General features: G+C 43.6%; 2 protein-coding genes and 5 non-coding genes across 9 annotated transcripts; all 7 read right to left on the bottom strand.

Moving 5' to 3' along the window:
* Positions 1 to 4,583: 4,583 nt before the first annotated feature.
* nkx6.1 (NK6 homeobox 1) lies at positions 4,584 to 9,568 on the bottom strand. Of its 3 annotated transcripts, none has more exons than XM_018664548.2 (5): positions 8,367 to 9,568; positions 7,747 to 7,821; positions 6,246 to 7,310; positions 5,884 to 6,056; positions 4,584 to 5,270 (listed from the first exon to the last, which is right to left on the bottom strand). In XM_018664548.2, the coding sequence occupies exons 3-5, from the start codon at positions 6,814 to 6,816 to the stop codon at positions 5,025 to 5,027; spliced, it is 990 nt and encodes a 329-aa protein (XP_018520064.1). In that variant the 5' UTR covers positions 6,817 to 7,310; positions 7,747 to 7,821; positions 8,367 to 9,568; the 3' UTR covers positions 4,584 to 5,024. The 3 variants fall into 3 exon arrangements, with proteins under 3 accessions (XP_018520064.1, XP_050928599.1, XP_050928600.1); XM_051072642.1 differs by lacking the exon at positions 7,747 to 7,821 and having other exon boundaries at positions 8,367 to 8,487; positions 8,585 to 9,568; XM_051072643.1 differs by lacking the exon at positions 7,747 to 7,821 and having other exon boundaries at positions 8,367 to 8,783; positions 8,900 to 9,568.
* A 117-nt stretch (positions 9,569 to 9,685) lies between these two features.
* On the bottom strand, positions 9,686 to 12,943 carry rpl17 (ribosomal protein L17). Its single transcript, XM_018664549.2, has 7 exons — positions 12,865 to 12,943; positions 12,364 to 12,414; positions 12,138 to 12,178; positions 10,880 to 11,014; positions 10,616 to 10,714; positions 9,950 to 10,141; positions 9,686 to 9,759 (listed from the first exon to the last, which is right to left on the bottom strand). Exons 2-7 carry the CDS (start codon positions 12,401 to 12,403, stop codon positions 9,712 to 9,714), a joined length of 555 nt encoding a protein of 184 aa, XP_018520065.1. The 5' UTR covers positions 12,404 to 12,414; positions 12,865 to 12,943; the 3' UTR covers positions 9,686 to 9,711.
* LOC127142823 (small nucleolar RNA SNORD58) lies at positions 9,828 to 9,896 on the bottom strand. Its single transcript, XR_007813900.1, has one exon. It is a non-coding gene; the product is annotated as a small nucleolar RNA SNORD58 (small nucleolar RNA).
* On the bottom strand, positions 10,244 to 10,308 carry LOC108875550 (small nucleolar RNA SNORD58). The gene has a single exon (XR_001959896.2). It is a non-coding gene; the product is annotated as a small nucleolar RNA SNORD58 (small nucleolar RNA).
* LOC127142822 (small nucleolar RNA SNORD58) lies at positions 10,777 to 10,843 on the bottom strand. Its single transcript, XR_007813899.1, has one exon. It is a non-coding gene; the product is annotated as a small nucleolar RNA SNORD58 (small nucleolar RNA).
* LOC127142825 (small nucleolar RNA SNORD58) lies at positions 11,701 to 11,765 on the bottom strand. Its single transcript, XR_007813902.1, has one exon. It is a non-coding gene; the product is annotated as a small nucleolar RNA SNORD58 (small nucleolar RNA).
* LOC127142824 (small nucleolar RNA SNORD58) lies at positions 12,254 to 12,324 on the bottom strand. Its single transcript, XR_007813901.1, has one exon. It is a non-coding gene; the product is annotated as a small nucleolar RNA SNORD58 (small nucleolar RNA).
* Positions 12,944 to 15,804: the final 2,861 nt, after the last annotated feature.

The following is a 15,804-nucleotide window of genomic DNA, read 5'->3' as shown; positions in this document are numbered from 1 at the left end:
ATAAACAGATTGGAGGAAAAAAAGAGGAAGATGATGAATATGACAAATAACTCATGTTAGAGGTGTGGGGGAGGTCAAAGGTCAGTCTGTGGAAATGTGCATTATATCTTATGAATCTTTAACTACTTATTTATTGTTTTGATTGTGTAGCTTATATTTTTATATTTGTTTCAGCTGCAGCTGCAGCCTCCACCTGCTGAGGCTAAATGTAGCTTCATTCACCTGAAAAAACAAGAACACAGTTTATAGAGTCCTGCAGGACTGATCCTGAAACCAGGAAGTCAGTTAGCATGTTAGCATGTTAGCTCTTCCTGTTGTCAGTGTGTTTCTGGTTAAATGTCTGAAATAAGGTCTGTGGTTTTAACACAAGCTCAAGACATTTTCAGGTTTTATTCTCCGACATAAAATGGGTCAGTAAATCCCCCACTCCTGATGTTTGAAGCTTTTCCGTGTCTTAAAAAAGGCGGTTGCTAACGAGTGTCTAAATGAGACTACAGAGGTTGTCGGGGACGTTAACATGAAAACCCATCTACTCACCAGTCCACCTTTACAGCCTCGTTGTGTTTCTACTCACGCTCTTTCAAACTCTCACTAACTTTCTAAGAAGAAGCCACAGTGTGGAGGGTGGTGTTGATGCCTCCTCCATCAGGAGCAGAGTGTAGCAACAATCCTCCAGCCACCTCCACCTGGGCTCAGTTGAACAGGTGCTTCCTGTCATGTGAGGACACCTGCTGAGGAGCAGGCGGTGAGCAGGAGACGCTCCTGTGACAGAGGGAGAGAGGTGAAACATCATTAAAGGAGATTATCTCTGAATAAATACTTGAGCGAGGTGAGCACCCAGAGCTGATAACAGCGACACAGATTATATCTCCTCCATCAGATGATCCATGCTCAGGAGTCTGTGTTCAAACACCAAGCCAACAGGTGAGGTCTTCCTCTGGAGGAGCACCTGCTGCAGAGCCCACACAGCCCACCATTCAGTTAATGATTCACATAAGTTGTCATTAACTTGCTGAAGCAGACAGAGCAATTAACACTGACTTTATTCCCGTACCCCACGGGCCGGTGATTATTGCACTCAGTGAGCAGCGTAATGCCGCAGGAATGAATTCCATTCTGTGAGAGCGTGGTGCGTTCAGAGCCGCCGCTCGCACAATGTTTCCACTCAACCATGAATGTGTGGTTACAGGGAGGAGGCAGAGGAGCGGCTGTGTGGCCCGTTAGCTCCTCATAATGGAGGATCCCAAGGCGCTCCTTATCACAGGACTGCAGGCGGGTTAGAGCGAGATAAGACCACCATTCATGTCTGTGGGAGCCCCCACCTCCACCTCCACCTCCACCCCCCCGACACATGTCCTTGTGTGTAATCTCTTGTAGTACATGGTCAACTGAGAGCCTGTCAATGGGCTCTTTATAAAGATCAGCTAACGCTAACACATTAGTCACACCAGCAAACAGGAGGAGATTTAGAGGGAGTCAACAGGTGGAGCTGTCGGGTGAAGCACAGACAACAGGTGGGTTTCAGTTTGTCTCTCATTTATCTCACTGCTCAGCAGGGTGGAGGTGGTGCAGCTGAGTCTGCTGGGTGTAGCTCAGGGTGGTGGTGGTGGTGTATCAGCAGGTGTAGCTCAGGTGTAGCTCAGGTGTAGCTCAGGGTGGTGGTGGTGGTGTATCAGCAGGTGTAGCTCAGGTGTAGCTCAGGGTGGTGGTGGTGTATCAGCAGGTGTAGCTCAGGTGTAGCTCAGGGTGGTGGTGGTGTATCAGCAGGTGTAGCTCAGGTGTAGCTCAGGCTGGTGGTGTATCAGCAGGTGTAGCTGAGGAGGGCGGAGGAGGTGAACAGATGGTGCAGTCGGTCTCTGAGGGGCGGAGCCTTGTTCAGTACACCTGGAACACAGACAGGTGGTGTTCCTCCTCCACCTGGAGTTGGGGGGAGGAGCTCGTTAACTCCACCTGGATCACACATCACTGTGCACTCACTTCCTGACACATCATCACTGACATCACCGCTGACCAATCAGCTCACAGGCTGATCAGATCTGTCATCAGGAGGGGGCGGGGTTTGAACCTCTGACCTTCTGATTGGCGGATGACCCGCTCTACTTCCTGATCCACAGCCGCCTCCTGAGTGTCACATGACACACGGCTCCTATCAGAGGTTTATTGACGTTTAATCAGAGAAACAGGAAACAGAGTCTGTGCAGAGATGATGCGTTTCCTGATGAACATGAGCTGCAGCTGCTTCTTCTTCTGTGGTGGTTTTAACAGCAGCTCAGATTCAGTCAGAAACCTGAACTTCCTGTTTGAGCTGATCCACTGACTCTGCTCTGAACATCAGACTGATAAATCAATCAATCAATCAATCAATCAATCAATAATAACAGTATAATTTTAAAAACCTCCTCTTTGATACTCAAACACAGCTGAGTCACAGGAAGTAACCGTGTTTCCTGTTTCCTGTTTCCTCAGACTGAGCCTCTGCTCAGTGATGGACTCTGATCTCTACCAGAGTAAAAGTACAAATACTCTGTTACAAGTACTCGTCCTGAATTTAAACTAAAGGTACAGCAGTGTCGACATCGAGATAAAGAACCACCGATCATTTCAGATTTATCCGATTATTGAATATAAATTATTGATTAATAAGTTCATCAGTTTCAATCATATTTTCACTGTTTTATAATAATCTGTAAAATCTGATAATAATGTTTTTGTTGATTATAGTTTGTTTTATTGATGTGGAAAATAACTGAAGCTGTCAGATCAATAAAGTGGGAATAAATAAAATAAAATAAAATAAATATTAATAATTGAATAAAATAGAAATAATAAAGTAGAAGTGTGTGTGAGATGTGAATGTGAGCAGCGACTGATCAGACGTCATCTGTTGTTTACAATCAGCTGTTTCAGATTAATAATCATCATTATTGATGAATCTGTTCTCAGATAATTCACAGTTTAATAAAGTGAAACTGAAGTGAATGAAAACTGTTCACATTCTTCATCTCAGGTTTTTATCTCACAGCTCTAGATTTTTATTTTTGTTGTTCGATCTGAACCCTGTCTGTCTCTCTGTCTGTCTGTCTCTCTGTCTGTCTGTCTGTCTCTCTGTCTGTCTCTCTGTCCGTTCAGCGACAACACACAGTGGGAATAATAAACCTGAAAAGCTTTTCTTTATTGAGTTAAATTAACTCAATGAAGACTGAAGTTCCTTCATTCACCTTTTTCACTGGCGGCTCCAGGTGTTCGTTCCAGTTTAATGTGATTTAAATCAAAGGAACAGTAGAAACATTAGAAACTGGATCCAGCTCGTTATTCACGTGTTGTCTTTGGATAATGAGGAGGAGAATTATTTCTTTTTATATTTTTAAATTTCTAAATATTTTTTAATCGGTGTTAAAATCAGAAGCTGCTCTTCAAATGTTCAATCAGACAAAATAGGAATTTACTGATCAATGAATCCGATGATTATTGTTGGATCAGATCAGCAGTGATCAGCCTGCTCTCAGCAGGATTCACCTGAGAAGGATTTAGATTCAGTTTAGATTCGTTGTGTTTTGTTGTGTGAGCAGCTTCTGAGCTGAAGATGAAGATGAAGAATCTAAATGATTAAACTGAGATGAAATTAAAAAACTAATTATTAAAATAAAATATGATGAATCAGCCGAGGAGAAAAACATCACATCTCTTTTTAACAGCTTCATTTCAGACAGTCTGGTGTTGTGTTCAGGGTCTGCTGCGAACAAACATTTAACAACAAACTGAACTCGCTTTGATCAGATTTTAACTTTTTTTTTTCATTAATAAAAAATTAAGAGAATTTCTCATCAGCGTGTTTTTAAACTGAGAAATGTTTCATCTGATCTGAGTTTTACAAACTGCAGCAGCGACATTAAACACAACATCTGTTTATTAATCTATTCATTTCACTGCAGTTTGTGTCAACGCCTCAGACATTTCTACTGTTCACGGTTTAATGAGAAACGAATATTAAATATTACACCAAATATAAATTATATTATTATCATTATTATTATCATTATTATTATTATTATTATTATTGTTCAGCTGAGGCTTCAGACCGTGAGGAGGACACTGAAGTTCAGTCCAGCGGTGGGAGCAGCAGCCTCCTGGCCGCTCAGCCGGCCTCGGCCCCGGGCAGCAGAGAGCGGGAGAGCCGCTCGGAACAAACATTTACATCTTGTCTGTTTCGGTTTCCTGACGTTTCCCCGCTGATGAATGTGTTTCTCTCTGATCAGACGCAGAGTTTCAGCTGATAAATTAAAGATCAGCCGCAGCTCGCTCCGCTGATTTTTCCAATTTGACAGAAAAACGAGCTGAAGATGAAACCGTGAAGCTTCACGGTCACACACCGTGAAAAGAGCTGGAGGATTCCCAACCAACAGCTCCGCTTCACCGCCAACAGCAGAGCGACGGAGCGACGAGGAAAAACCGGAGCACATGTCAGGTAGAGATCCAGCTGTCAATAATAATAATAATAATAATAATAATAATAATAATAATAATAATAATAAATGGTGAATATTGGTCAGATTTAAATTGAACGTCAGTGTGGAAACAGGAAACAAAGCTCGGAGTTTTTATTAAATAAAAGTGCATCATACATGAAGCTGCTCATACAGCTGCAGGCTCCACTCACACTAACATATAAATTAAACCTGTGTGTGTATGTACAGGTGTGTGTGGTGCGTTCAGGATCTCCTCCTGTACTTTCAGAGGAGTGTTAGTGTAAAATACAAAACCAAACCAGGAGTGTGTGTGAGCTGATCTCAGAGCAGTGTCTGTACAAAAACCGTTTCTTGTTTTTTTTTTACACATAAATTATTCACAGCTGATAATTTCTATTCTTACAACTCACGCTTCTATTTACAGTGAAGTACCGTCTGTTCTGCGGCCGAGCGAGTCCGTGAAGTGTTCTCCACCTGTCAGCGAACAAAACCTCTGCAGAGTCCAGAGTCCAGAGTCCGGGTCCGGGTCCGGGTCCGGACAGAGGAGCAGGAGGAGAATTAGGAGCTGTCGTTTTCCGACGTGTGCAGCAGCAGCGCGGAGCCCGGTTTGTGTTTCTTCAGCAGCTGTGTGATCTTCTCGTCGTCTGAGTTCGGGTCTAGAGGTTTGTTGTAGTCGTCGTCTTCGTCCTCGTTGTCCGAGGTCCCCTTCAGCCGCTCCGTCTCCGAGTCCTGCTTCTTCTTGGCCGAGGCCATCTCCGCCGCGTGCTTTTTCCTCCACTTAGTCCGTCTGTTCTGGAACCACACCTGAAACCGAGAGACACGTTCAGAAGTCCGTTCACTTTTCTCCTGATTTAACGATGTGACAGCAGAGAAAGAAACACCAGAACATTTTCATTTAAACTCAACACCGGACCATCAGAGTCCCGGTCTACTTTATTCTACTCCATCTCCACTGAGGAACAGAAATGAACAGGGTGCATGATGGGAGCAGAGATGAAGCCCGTGTCTAAACGATCGAAAGGCCTCTGATAATAAAGACCATTTAACACGAATGAAAAAAAAAAATCATTTAAGATTAAAAAAGAAAAAAAAATCAGGCAGGAGAATTAAAGCCAAATAAAATCAAATCTGAAGCTCTGATTCTTTATCGATATTTTATTGATTCATCATTAATTCATTTATTTAGAAATCTAAATTATAAAATTAAATTTAGTTTTTTTTTTCCAAAGAAAAAAATAAAACAGATCAAACGAAGGAAAAGAAGCGTTTTTACACCTTCTTCTATTTCCTGTTTCTACCTCCTGATAATGAAGATATTTCAGACTGCACAGAATAAAGAGGAGGATAAAGAGGAGGATAAAGAGGAGGATAAAGAGGAGGGTACAGGTGTAAATACAGTGTAAGGGGGGGTCGGTACCTTGACCTGGCTCTCCGTCATGCCCAGAGAGTAGGCCAGCCGCGCTCTCTCCGGTCCCGCCAGATATTTGGTTTGTTCAAAAGTCTTTTCCAGAGCAAAGATCTGTTGTCCTGAGAACGTGGGTCTGGTGTGTTTCCTCTTCCCGTCTTTGTCCAGTAACACGGAGTTCTGATCTGCAACAAGAACACACACACACACACACACACACACACACACACACACACACACACACTCTGGTCAGTACAGATCCAGACTCAGGCCTCAAACTGTTTTTACTTCAATAAACTCAGCAGATTTTTTTTATCCCGGGTTAAACTGAGCGGACCCGGTCTCTGCCTCTGTCCCGGGTCTCGGGAACTTACGGGGGGAGCAGGCGAACCGGGCGTCCCTCCAGTGCGGACTCTGCATGACTCCCGGCCAGAAGATCGGCGTCCTGCCCGGGAGGTCCGCCAGGGGCTTCGGGTACCGGGCCACCGCCACCGCCGCGGCGGCGCCGGGGCTGAAGTAAAGTCCGGGAGGCGGCGGCGGGCTGAGGCTGCTGAACCGGGGCAGCCCCGACAGGATCCCCGCCGAGGACGAGGCGGCGGCGGCGGCGGCGGCGGCCACGGCCACCGTGGCTCCGGCGGAGGGCCGGTTCAGGATGTCGTTAATCCCGTGAGGAGTGGCGGAGGAGCACTGCTGCGGGGAGCCGAGCCCCGAGGACAGGGAGCCCGACGAGGACGTCTTGATCCCCGGGGAGGACACGGCCATGCCGCCCGGGTTGGGGGAGGTGGTGGCCGGTGAGGTAGAGGAGGTGGGCCCGGTGGAGGAGAGCGGGTAGGCCGGGTACAGCGGGGTCTTCATCTCGGTCATACTGTGCAGAGCGGCCAGCGGCGGCGTGCTGAGGAGGAAGGCGCTCTGTCGGGACCCGTCCATCTGACCCACCGCTAACATCACTTCTCTGCGGGATCCGGGAGCACGGGAGCGGGTCTCTGTGGAGGGCTGGATGGGGGGGTTAGGGCCCTGCGCACCTGACAGAGTCCAGACTGGATCTAAACCAAAACCCGGTGCGTTCTGGACTCACAGCCCATCTCAGACTCAGTCCGCTGATTAATCCAAAGTTTTCCTCTCAGAATAAAAACCCAAAGACCGCGGGAAGAGTTCAGGTCCCGGCGCACACTGTCCCGGATCCAGGTCCAGATCAAAGCCAGGACTAAAGAAGGACCAGGTCTCTGCAGAGCCGGAGGAGCTGAGAGATAATAAAAGCTGATCATCTGCTCCGGTGTCTATCAGCCCCGGTCCAAAGTTTGAGAGGAGGACACACAGAGCGGGGGGGTGGGCCGGCCCGGGAGGGGGCCCTCTGTCCGGATTGGACGACCTGACAGTGACGTAGAGCCGCCGGGGTTTAGGGAGCCTCCTGATTGGCTGAACAGCGCCGATCTGTTTCACTGGATGAAGGAAGAAAAAAGAAGAAAATAAAAATGAGTTTAATCAGAAAAAAGATTTTTACAGATTTGAAGAAAAAATCAGGAAAAATTCAACAGATTTAAATCAAATAAAACAGAAAATAAAAGATGAATTTAATCTGAACTGACGTTAATCTGAAAATTAAAAAAACATCTGTTGTTTTTGAGTCAAATAAATTCTGAATAAAAGGTCAGATAATTAAATATTTAATGAGCAGGTGGACCCGCAGACTTTAACAGGTTTATCCCTGAGCTTTCAGCCATCACCACTGTCTTCTTCAGAGGAATTATTAATCATTAATCACATGAATCTGTCCGTGATGATTTCAGCCTGAAACTAAAATTTAAAAACACATTTTTCTGTGAGAAAGAAAATAATTCTTCACTGAGAAATAAACAAACAAACAAACAAACAAACCGTTTTGTCCGGAATAAATTTTCTGTGTCAGAGTCTCTTTCATAGAAAACCCGAGTCACGTGATCCTGGATCAGTCTGATATAAAATAAAATTAAAAATAAAACGGATTTAATTTTGTTAAAAGATCAGTTTCCTTCAGAGCGGAGACACAAATACACACGGCCTGTTTGAATAGAAGAAACACGTGTGAACTAATCAATAACACAACTGATCGGTTTTCACTAATGACGACAAAATTGTGAAATGAATTTAAATTCATTTAAATTAAATTAAATGAATTTAAATTAAATTAAATTAAACGAGGCGAGTTTTACATCTGATTTATTATTTTCTGACAACGATGAATCAGTTCATTGAAAAATAATCAATAGATTGATCAATAATGAAACTGATCGTTAGTTTGAGGACTGGCTCAGATTCAGAATCAATGAGGGAAATATTTCATAAAAACCGAACTGTTCCATCTGTTTATTTCTAAATTAAAATAAAATCTGCTCCATGATCATCAGCTTCTCTTTGAACTCTGTGGATCTAATAATCACTAATCAATAATCAATAACCTGCAGGTGTCGAACAGCATCAGATCAACATCTGAACAGAGGTTTGAAATGTAAACTCACGTTTTAAAGACTCAGTCTGTGAGCGTCAGGTGAGGAGACAGCGCCCCCCTGTGGTCAGACAGAGAACTGCACTGACATCAGGTCATCTGATGAGTTCACGGACATCATGTTAAACTGTGTACTGCAGGACACAGAACTCATGAACGTTATTGATCGTTAATTATTACCAACAATCAGCTGATGATCAAGAAGAGGAAACAGGAAGTTCCTCTGCTCACCTGCTGTTTGTTACAGACTCAGGTCACCTGGTGCAAAGACGCCTCCCTGTGGCCAGAGAGAGAACTGCACCGACACCTGGAGGACCAGGTGTCAGGTCAGAGTCTGACAGACTCAGTGAAGCTGTGGACCTCAGATTGACACTCAAACTGATCAGAGATCAGCAGACGTTATTTCACACGTCAGGTCATTGATATGAAGCTGAAAACAAAACGTTTGTTTTACTTTAAACATCAGAAACAGCTGCAACTCTGATCCAGAGTCAGAGGGACTCTGATGTCCTGGATTAATATGAAATATTGAGTTAGTCCTGAGACCTGAAGCTCAGACTGCTGCTTCCTCTGAAGCTTCTTCACTTTGTCTTTTGTTCAGTTTTTCTGCAGCGTCAACATGAGTCCATGTGTCTTTATATGGACGGTCTGTCAACAAAGGTATCCATAATTCTCATTATGGGAAAATATCATACACACAAGAAGAAATGGAAAAACAGCAAACCCACCATAAACTGGTTTTAAATATGAAATTAAGAACTATTTAACATCAGGAGAAAATCTATCAATGAACTAATGAAACAAAGTCAAAGCCTCTTGCTTTTAAAGTTACAATCCTGTTCTTTTAATCCACTTAAAGCACTTTTGTTAAAATGTCAACCTGTGATTTTATTTTATATTATCTTGTTAATGTGTTGTGAGCTTGTTTCAAACGCAAGCAAATGTTTCCTCAAATGAGTTTTTTTGTAATTTGATGTGTATTTCAAATCGAAATGTTCAGTAAATTGTAATAGAAAAAAAAACAAAACACATTTCCTGTACCCAGGGCATGATGGGAAATGTAGTTCCCTGACTTTCCAGTGGTCATTCCACCTTAAATCAGAGCAGTGCTGCTGCAGAGGCTCAGTGTCCTCAGGGTTAAAGTTTCATTGATCTGACAGCCTCAGACTCTGATGTTGAGTTTGTAGAACAGTGTGAACGTGTGAAGCTGTGTGTGTGTGTGTGTGTGTGTGTGTGTGTGTGTGTGTGTGTGTGTGTGTGTGTGTGTGTGTGTGTGTGTGTGTGTGATCATCTCACTGTGATGAAGGAAGAAAACAGAGCAGAGAGACAATAACCAGTCTTGAGTTTTATTAGTATTTTTACTCCCGTGCCATCAGTTTCTGCTTCTTCAGCTTCTTCTGTGAAACCTGCAGAGAAACAAACACTCAGTTATTAAACCATCAGATTCAGACCCAGACCCAGACTCAGGGTTTCAGCTGCTCAGAGTTTCAACAGTTTGTTTTCATGGTGAATCCAAAGGTGTCCTAAGAAGTCATCAGTGCAACATGCCCCAGCCCCCCCCCCAAGCCATGACCTCCCAGTCTCAGTGGACTGTACCTTCTTCTTCTGGGCCACCTCCTCCTCTGGTTTGGGGACGATCTGCTCCTTCTCGGTCAGGATCATCTCGATGTGGCAGGGCGAGCTCATGTAGGGGTTGATGCGGCCGTGGGCGCGGTACGTACGCCTCCTCATCTTGGGAGCCTTGTTGACCTGGATGTGCTCGATGACCAGAGAGTCCACGTCCAGACCCTGAAACCAGCAGAGACCCAGACCAGGTCAGACCCAGAGCTTTAACCTCAGACAGCTGGTTCAGGCTCCAGTTACAGTGAAGATGGAGTCAGTGATTCACAGATCGCTCAGATTCAGGTTTATTTTCATGGTTCATACAAAGGTGTCCTAAAAGGTCGTCATGGCAATCTGCTTCACCTGGACCACAGAGACCTGCTGTGACTGAGACCTGGACCACAGAGACCTGCTGTGACTGAGACCTGGACCACAGAGACCTGCTGTGACTGAGACCTGAGGTCAACATGTTTCTAACAGCTCAACATCTGCTGTAACATCAACACTGGAAAATCAAGTCCCACAGACTCAGACTGAGCTCGGTCTGATCATGTGACTCAGTGAGTAAACAGTTTAAATGTGGATGAGAAACTTTAGTTCTGAATCCAGTGATTTCTGATCTGATAACATGAAGAGTCTGAGCTGTGTCAGTGAACGCACCTTGAGCTCAGCGTTGCTCTCGGCGTTCTTCAGCATGTGCAGGAGGAACTCGGCGCTCTTCTTGGGCCAGCGTCCCTGAGTCCAGCCGAACTGTTTGGCCTGAAAGTGACAGAGTGGATCAGAGGAGTTTCTCTGCTGCAGCGTCAGGCTGCTTCACCTCCGCTGCTCAGTCACTCTCGGTCGTTTCATCTTTAATCCAAAGGTGTCCTAAGAAAGTCATCACTGCAGCGTCTAACAGACTCTACACGACCGGTCTGAACTCACCTGGGCACACCTGCCGACGCCGCCGTTGTAGCGACGGAAAGGGACGCACTGGTGCTGGACGATGACGTCCCTCAGGTACTTGTTGGCCTTGCGGATGTGCATGCCTTTGATGGCCTGGGCCGTCTCACGGGTGTTCTGTTCAGGACACAACCACCGACATCAACACAGACCCAGACCCAGACCCTGACTCCTCTACAGACCCAGACCCAGACCCTGACTCCTCTACAGACCCAGACCCTGATTCCTCTACAGACTGTTACAGATTTTCTAACATGACTGTTTATCAGATTTAACAGAGTAAACACTGGCTGACAGAGCAACCAAATAATAACAGGTGTTCAGACTAATCACAGGTTAAAGTAGTTCAGTTCACTTTCTGATTACTAACTGATTATTGTTTTTATTCACGACCTAAAGAATCAGTTCAGTGAAACAGTGAAGTTCCTGCAGCTCTTAGAACCAGATCATGATCAGAAACCTCAGAGGGGTCAGTTCCTGCTTCGTCTCTCTGAAGATTCTCTCTTTGGGTTTTGATCCATGTTCAACTAAACATTAGAATTATTATCACTGAAGACTCCTCTATGATGTTAGTTCATGTCATCAGTAACCTGTGTTTGTTCCAGTTAAATCAGACTCTGGTTGGTTTTGGTTGTGAACTCAGACAGGTGGTCTCAGTCCAGTCTGAACTCTGCAGCTGTCTGTGCTTTGAATTCTGGGATACGTCAGAACAGACGGTCACAGGATCTTCAGTCTTTACAGGTGAGTGATGACATCACCAGCTCCATTAAACCAACAGTGAAGATGGAGTCAGTGATTCACAGATCGCTCAGATTCAGGTTTATTTTCATGGTTCATACAAAGGTGTCCTAAAAGGTCGTCATGGCAATCTGCTTCACCTGACCACAGAGACCTGCTGTGACTGAGACCTGGACCACAGAGACCTGCTGTGACTGAGACCTGAAGTCAATGTCCAGACCAAGAGGAAAACGCTGCAGGTTTATAAAACTGATCTGAACCAGAACAAACTACAGGTGTGAAAACTCCCTCTGAACACTCCTCACTGCCTGTCTCTAACTACTGATCATGTTCAGCCATAATTCAGTTTCTCATCACACAAGATAAAGACCAGAGGCACATTCTCAGTAACAAACTGTCTAAACTAAGAACTTCAGCTAAAACTGCTGTGTGTTTTAAACCAGTAAAAACAGTCTGAACAGAAACTCTGGGCCAACATGTGGATCCATCAGACCCGGCTTACCTTGAAGTGAACCCGGAGGTTGGAGCCCCTCGACTTGCATGCTGCAATAATAAAAACCAAACTGTTTACCGACACAGAACAGCTCGTTACTGCAGTAAATGTGTTGTTAACATGTGGAAGCTCAGTTCTTTCATTCAGTTGTTTTCATGGTTAAATCCAAAGGTGTCCTAAGAAGTCATCACAGCATCCGGACTAACTCTGAAACACAGTCTGAGCCGGTACTCACATTTAGTCGGGTTCTCGGGGTCGAGAGAGTAGCGGACCATGTTGAGAAAATCTGCGGAGAAAAATGTTCAGTTTAATTTGAGTTAAACCACAGCAGGCTCCTCATGACTGCTGCTGGTTAGCATTAGCTCAACTCACGGCTACAACCACTTCACAGAATAACAGAGAAACAGCAGCTGACTTTATAAACCTCTACCAACAGCCGCAGACACAAACAACCCACAGGAACAAAGTTAAAGTTGATTTTAAATCGTTAAATGTTTCCGTTTTAATCCTCAGACGCAGCCAACATGGCGGACAACCGTGCTAGCCACCAACCCGGCATCTTTTCTTCAATACTAAAATAAAACCAGATTTTACGGCTCCATACTCAAACATCTAACTTCGCCTGATGAGTGTAAAGATGTTGAACTAAACCCAGCGAGTTAAAAAGCAGGATGGCGAAGATTTAATGCAGATTTAACACAGATTCTGGTCTTCATATGCGGGACTGAGCTCCTACCTCTGAGGCCGCGAAAGGAAGAGGGAGAGCCGGGGCCGGGGCTCCGCTTCTTCTGCTTCCTGTTGTGAGATTCACCGCCCCCTGTCGGACAGGAGGAGCACGGCGCCTCAGGGAGACGGAGCCAGGAAGCTGGTTTAAAATTCAACTACAGCGGCTGAGAAACACGAATCATTAAAATCCTAAACGGTAGTTAGTTAACAATATTAATGTTAAAGGGTAACTCCGCGTTTGATCCTTTTTTAAATCGCCATATATCACTACTATATCGCTGGAATACCTCCATCTGTTAGTGTGTCTGTCTTACTGTGTGACTTTCAGTGGTGGAATCAGAGTAAGTAGTAATCAGATACTTTACTGAAGTAAAAGTACCACACAGTAACACAGACACACTAACAGATGGAGGCAGTGGTATTCCAGCAGCTCCTGGTCAAATCCCTGTTTTTGTCAATGGAGTCTGGTGGTGATATATAGAGATGTTTCTGGTTAAACTAAAGGATCTTCCTCTGCTCTGTAGGAATCCTATCATCATGTTGTCAGACTATGAGAATAATAATCTGAGTCTGTCAGAGACAGATGTGAGAAAATATGGCCCAAGTGTTCTCCTTCATTTATACATCCCTCTGTACACATTCACAACAGACCATATATACATTATTCTCTGTTAGTCCTTCACTGACAGTTAGCTCGAGCTTGTTGTCAAGAAGCTAACTTTTAGCTAAATGACAGTTAGAAAACTTGTTAGCTCAGTCGCTAACAAGCCAGTAGTTCACAGCTCTGTGCTATAAACTCTCACTGATTGTTAATTTGTTAAGTTTTTGCTATCGCTACATAGCTAACGTTAGCATTAACAACTGTTTGTTTCCAGTGTAGAAGAAAAGTTACAAGCTTACTAGCTAACTGTTATTTAGCTAAAAAGCTAGCTAAATGACTTATTACTTATTAGCTCTGTTGCTAACAGACCATTAGTTCACAGTTCATTCAGAGGACATGTTTGTAATATTGACTCCTGTTGATTACTTCAGTAAAGTATCTGAATACTTATTTCACCACTGAAAGTCACACAGTAACACTAACTAACTAACTAACTAACTAACTAACAGCTAACTAATGTACTGTTCTGTAAAATCCCTGTTTTTGTCAATGGAGTCTGGTACTGATATATAGAGATGTTTCTGGTTCAGATAAACACTAGATTCAAACACAAAATTCAGATAATGTGATCAAACACTGACTGTATGTTCAGTGTGTAAAGGACAGAAGCTTTGTGTGATGGATTTGAAAAGAACAAACACACAGTTCAGTGGTACTAAAGCCAGTTATTGGTTTATTTGTATTTGGTATTTCATGTTGCACTGTGAGATGTTGGAACCAGCTACATAGAAAACCCTGTGTGCACTCTCACAGTGAGTCATGCACAACATTGCACTGTAAATAATGTCAAAGCTCGAGTGGTGACACCGCGTGTCAACATACAAAAATAAAGATATTATTTACATCAGACAAAAAAACTGAAAAAACAGAAAAAACATTTCCCTTATCAGAGTTCAGTATTTTCCTCTGACAGTGAAAAACGTACAGAAATGAATCTGAGACCACACGAAGTGAAACAAAGACTGAGAAAGACCTGATGCTCTTCTCCTCACACACACACACCAGAATCATCTCCTATCAGTTTATTTACAGTCACATCTGACACAGGAGACGTGCTTCAGTCAGACACGAAGATAAATATCTGTACAGATCCCACTCTGTATCCTTGGCATAAAACTTCCCATGGTTTTTATATCTGCAGCTGAACCGAAGCTCTGCACAGGGAGGAGACGTTCCTGCTCAAGTTTCCTCACAAAGCTGCTTATTACGGAAAAGAATTTAGGATTTCTGCATTTCACCTGCTGAGGAGAGAGTTAGAGATATCACCAGAACAACACAGTCTTATCATCTTTAAATCATCATAAATACAGAGTTTAATCCGTTTAATGTAGCTCACACAATGCAAAACCTCAGCTCACAAACACAAGAAAAAGGATTAAAACTGAGGAAATAGCATTTTAATGTATCTGCAAACAGATCAGAGAAAGTTCACCTGCCAATATTTTTAAATAAAACACAGTTTTCCTTATTTTCACTAACATTTCCCACATTTGACTGCTTTTCTTTTCTGTTTCAGAGCTGAGTTTTTGCAGCGTTATAATCCTGGTAATTCTAGTTTCAAGAGTTAAACAACTTAGTCTCAATAACAGGTTATATCATCTTATTAAGAACAAACAAGTGAAATGCTCTGGAAGGAAAATCAAGCCTGAAAACAAGCCTTCATTTCATCTTAGATTTGACTTTGTGTTGAACATTTTCCCAGACAATAACTGAATCCTCATGATGTACTGCAGACAGACAGAGAGTGAATGAACAGATTTCCCACCGTGATGTTCAACTGTTCCTTTAAACCTCAGACAGTTGATTAATTTCTGCAGGAAACAGCAGCTGAGTTCAAACCACAGAATAAACGCAGCGAGCTCCAGACAACATGAGTTTAAAGGTTAAAGATGACTCTGGTAAATGTGAACCTGGGCCTTAGGATTCCTACAGAAATAAACCTTTTAGTTTAACCAGAAACATCTCTATATATCAGCACCAGACTCCATTGACAAAAACAGGGATTTAACCAGGAGCTGCTGGAATACCACTGCCTCCATCTGTTAGTGTGTGGTTGTGTGTTTATCAGTAGATCTGATTACTTCCTACTGAACCACTATAACATACTGGTATTGCAGCAGCTCCTGTGTTTGCTGTTTTTGTCAATGGAGTCTGGCAGAGAAATGCTGCACTGATTCTAAAGATTTTTGTCAATCGTTTCCAAACATGAGAAAAGGTTTAAAAATACCAGAGTTAAACTTTAAACTTAAACTAGGGACAGACAGATTTCATTTTGCTCTAAGCTGCAGA

This window comes from Lates calcarifer, linkage group LG9, assembly GCF_001640805.2.
Source record: "Lates calcarifer isolate ASB-BC8 linkage group LG9, TLL_Latcal_v3, whole genome shotgun sequence".
Classification (NCBI taxonomy): Eukaryota; Metazoa; Chordata; class Actinopteri; family Centropomidae; genus Lates; species Lates calcarifer.
The sequence above is the reverse complement of the archived record's forward strand: the minus strand, read 5'-3'. Positions and strand labels throughout refer to the sequence as shown.

Coding starts and splice junctions, on each gene's coding strand:
- rpl17 (XM_018664549.2), bottom strand. CDS start 12,403: ATGGTCCGCTACTCTCTCGACCCCGAGAACCCGACTAAAT. Junction 11,015..12,137: donor ACCTCCGGGTTCACTTCAAG/GTAAGCCGGGTC, acceptor TGTCCTGAACAG/AACACCCGTGAGACGGCCCA. Junction 9,760..9,949: donor AGGTGGCCCAGAAGAAGAAG/GTACAGTCCACT, acceptor GTTTCTCTGCAG/GTTTCACAGAAGAAGCTGAA.
- nkx6.1 (XM_018664548.2), bottom strand. CDS start 6,816: ATGTTAGCGGTGGGTCAGATGGACGGGTCCCGACAGAGCGCCTTCCTC. Junction 6,057..6,245: donor CCGGTTCGCCTGCTCCCCCC/GTAAGTTCCCGA, acceptor TTCTTGTTGCAG/ATCAGAACTCCGTGTTACTG. Junction 5,271..5,883: donor TGACGGAGAGCCAGGTCAAG/GTACCGACCCCC, acceptor TCTCGGTTTCAG/GTGTGGTTCCAGAACAGACG.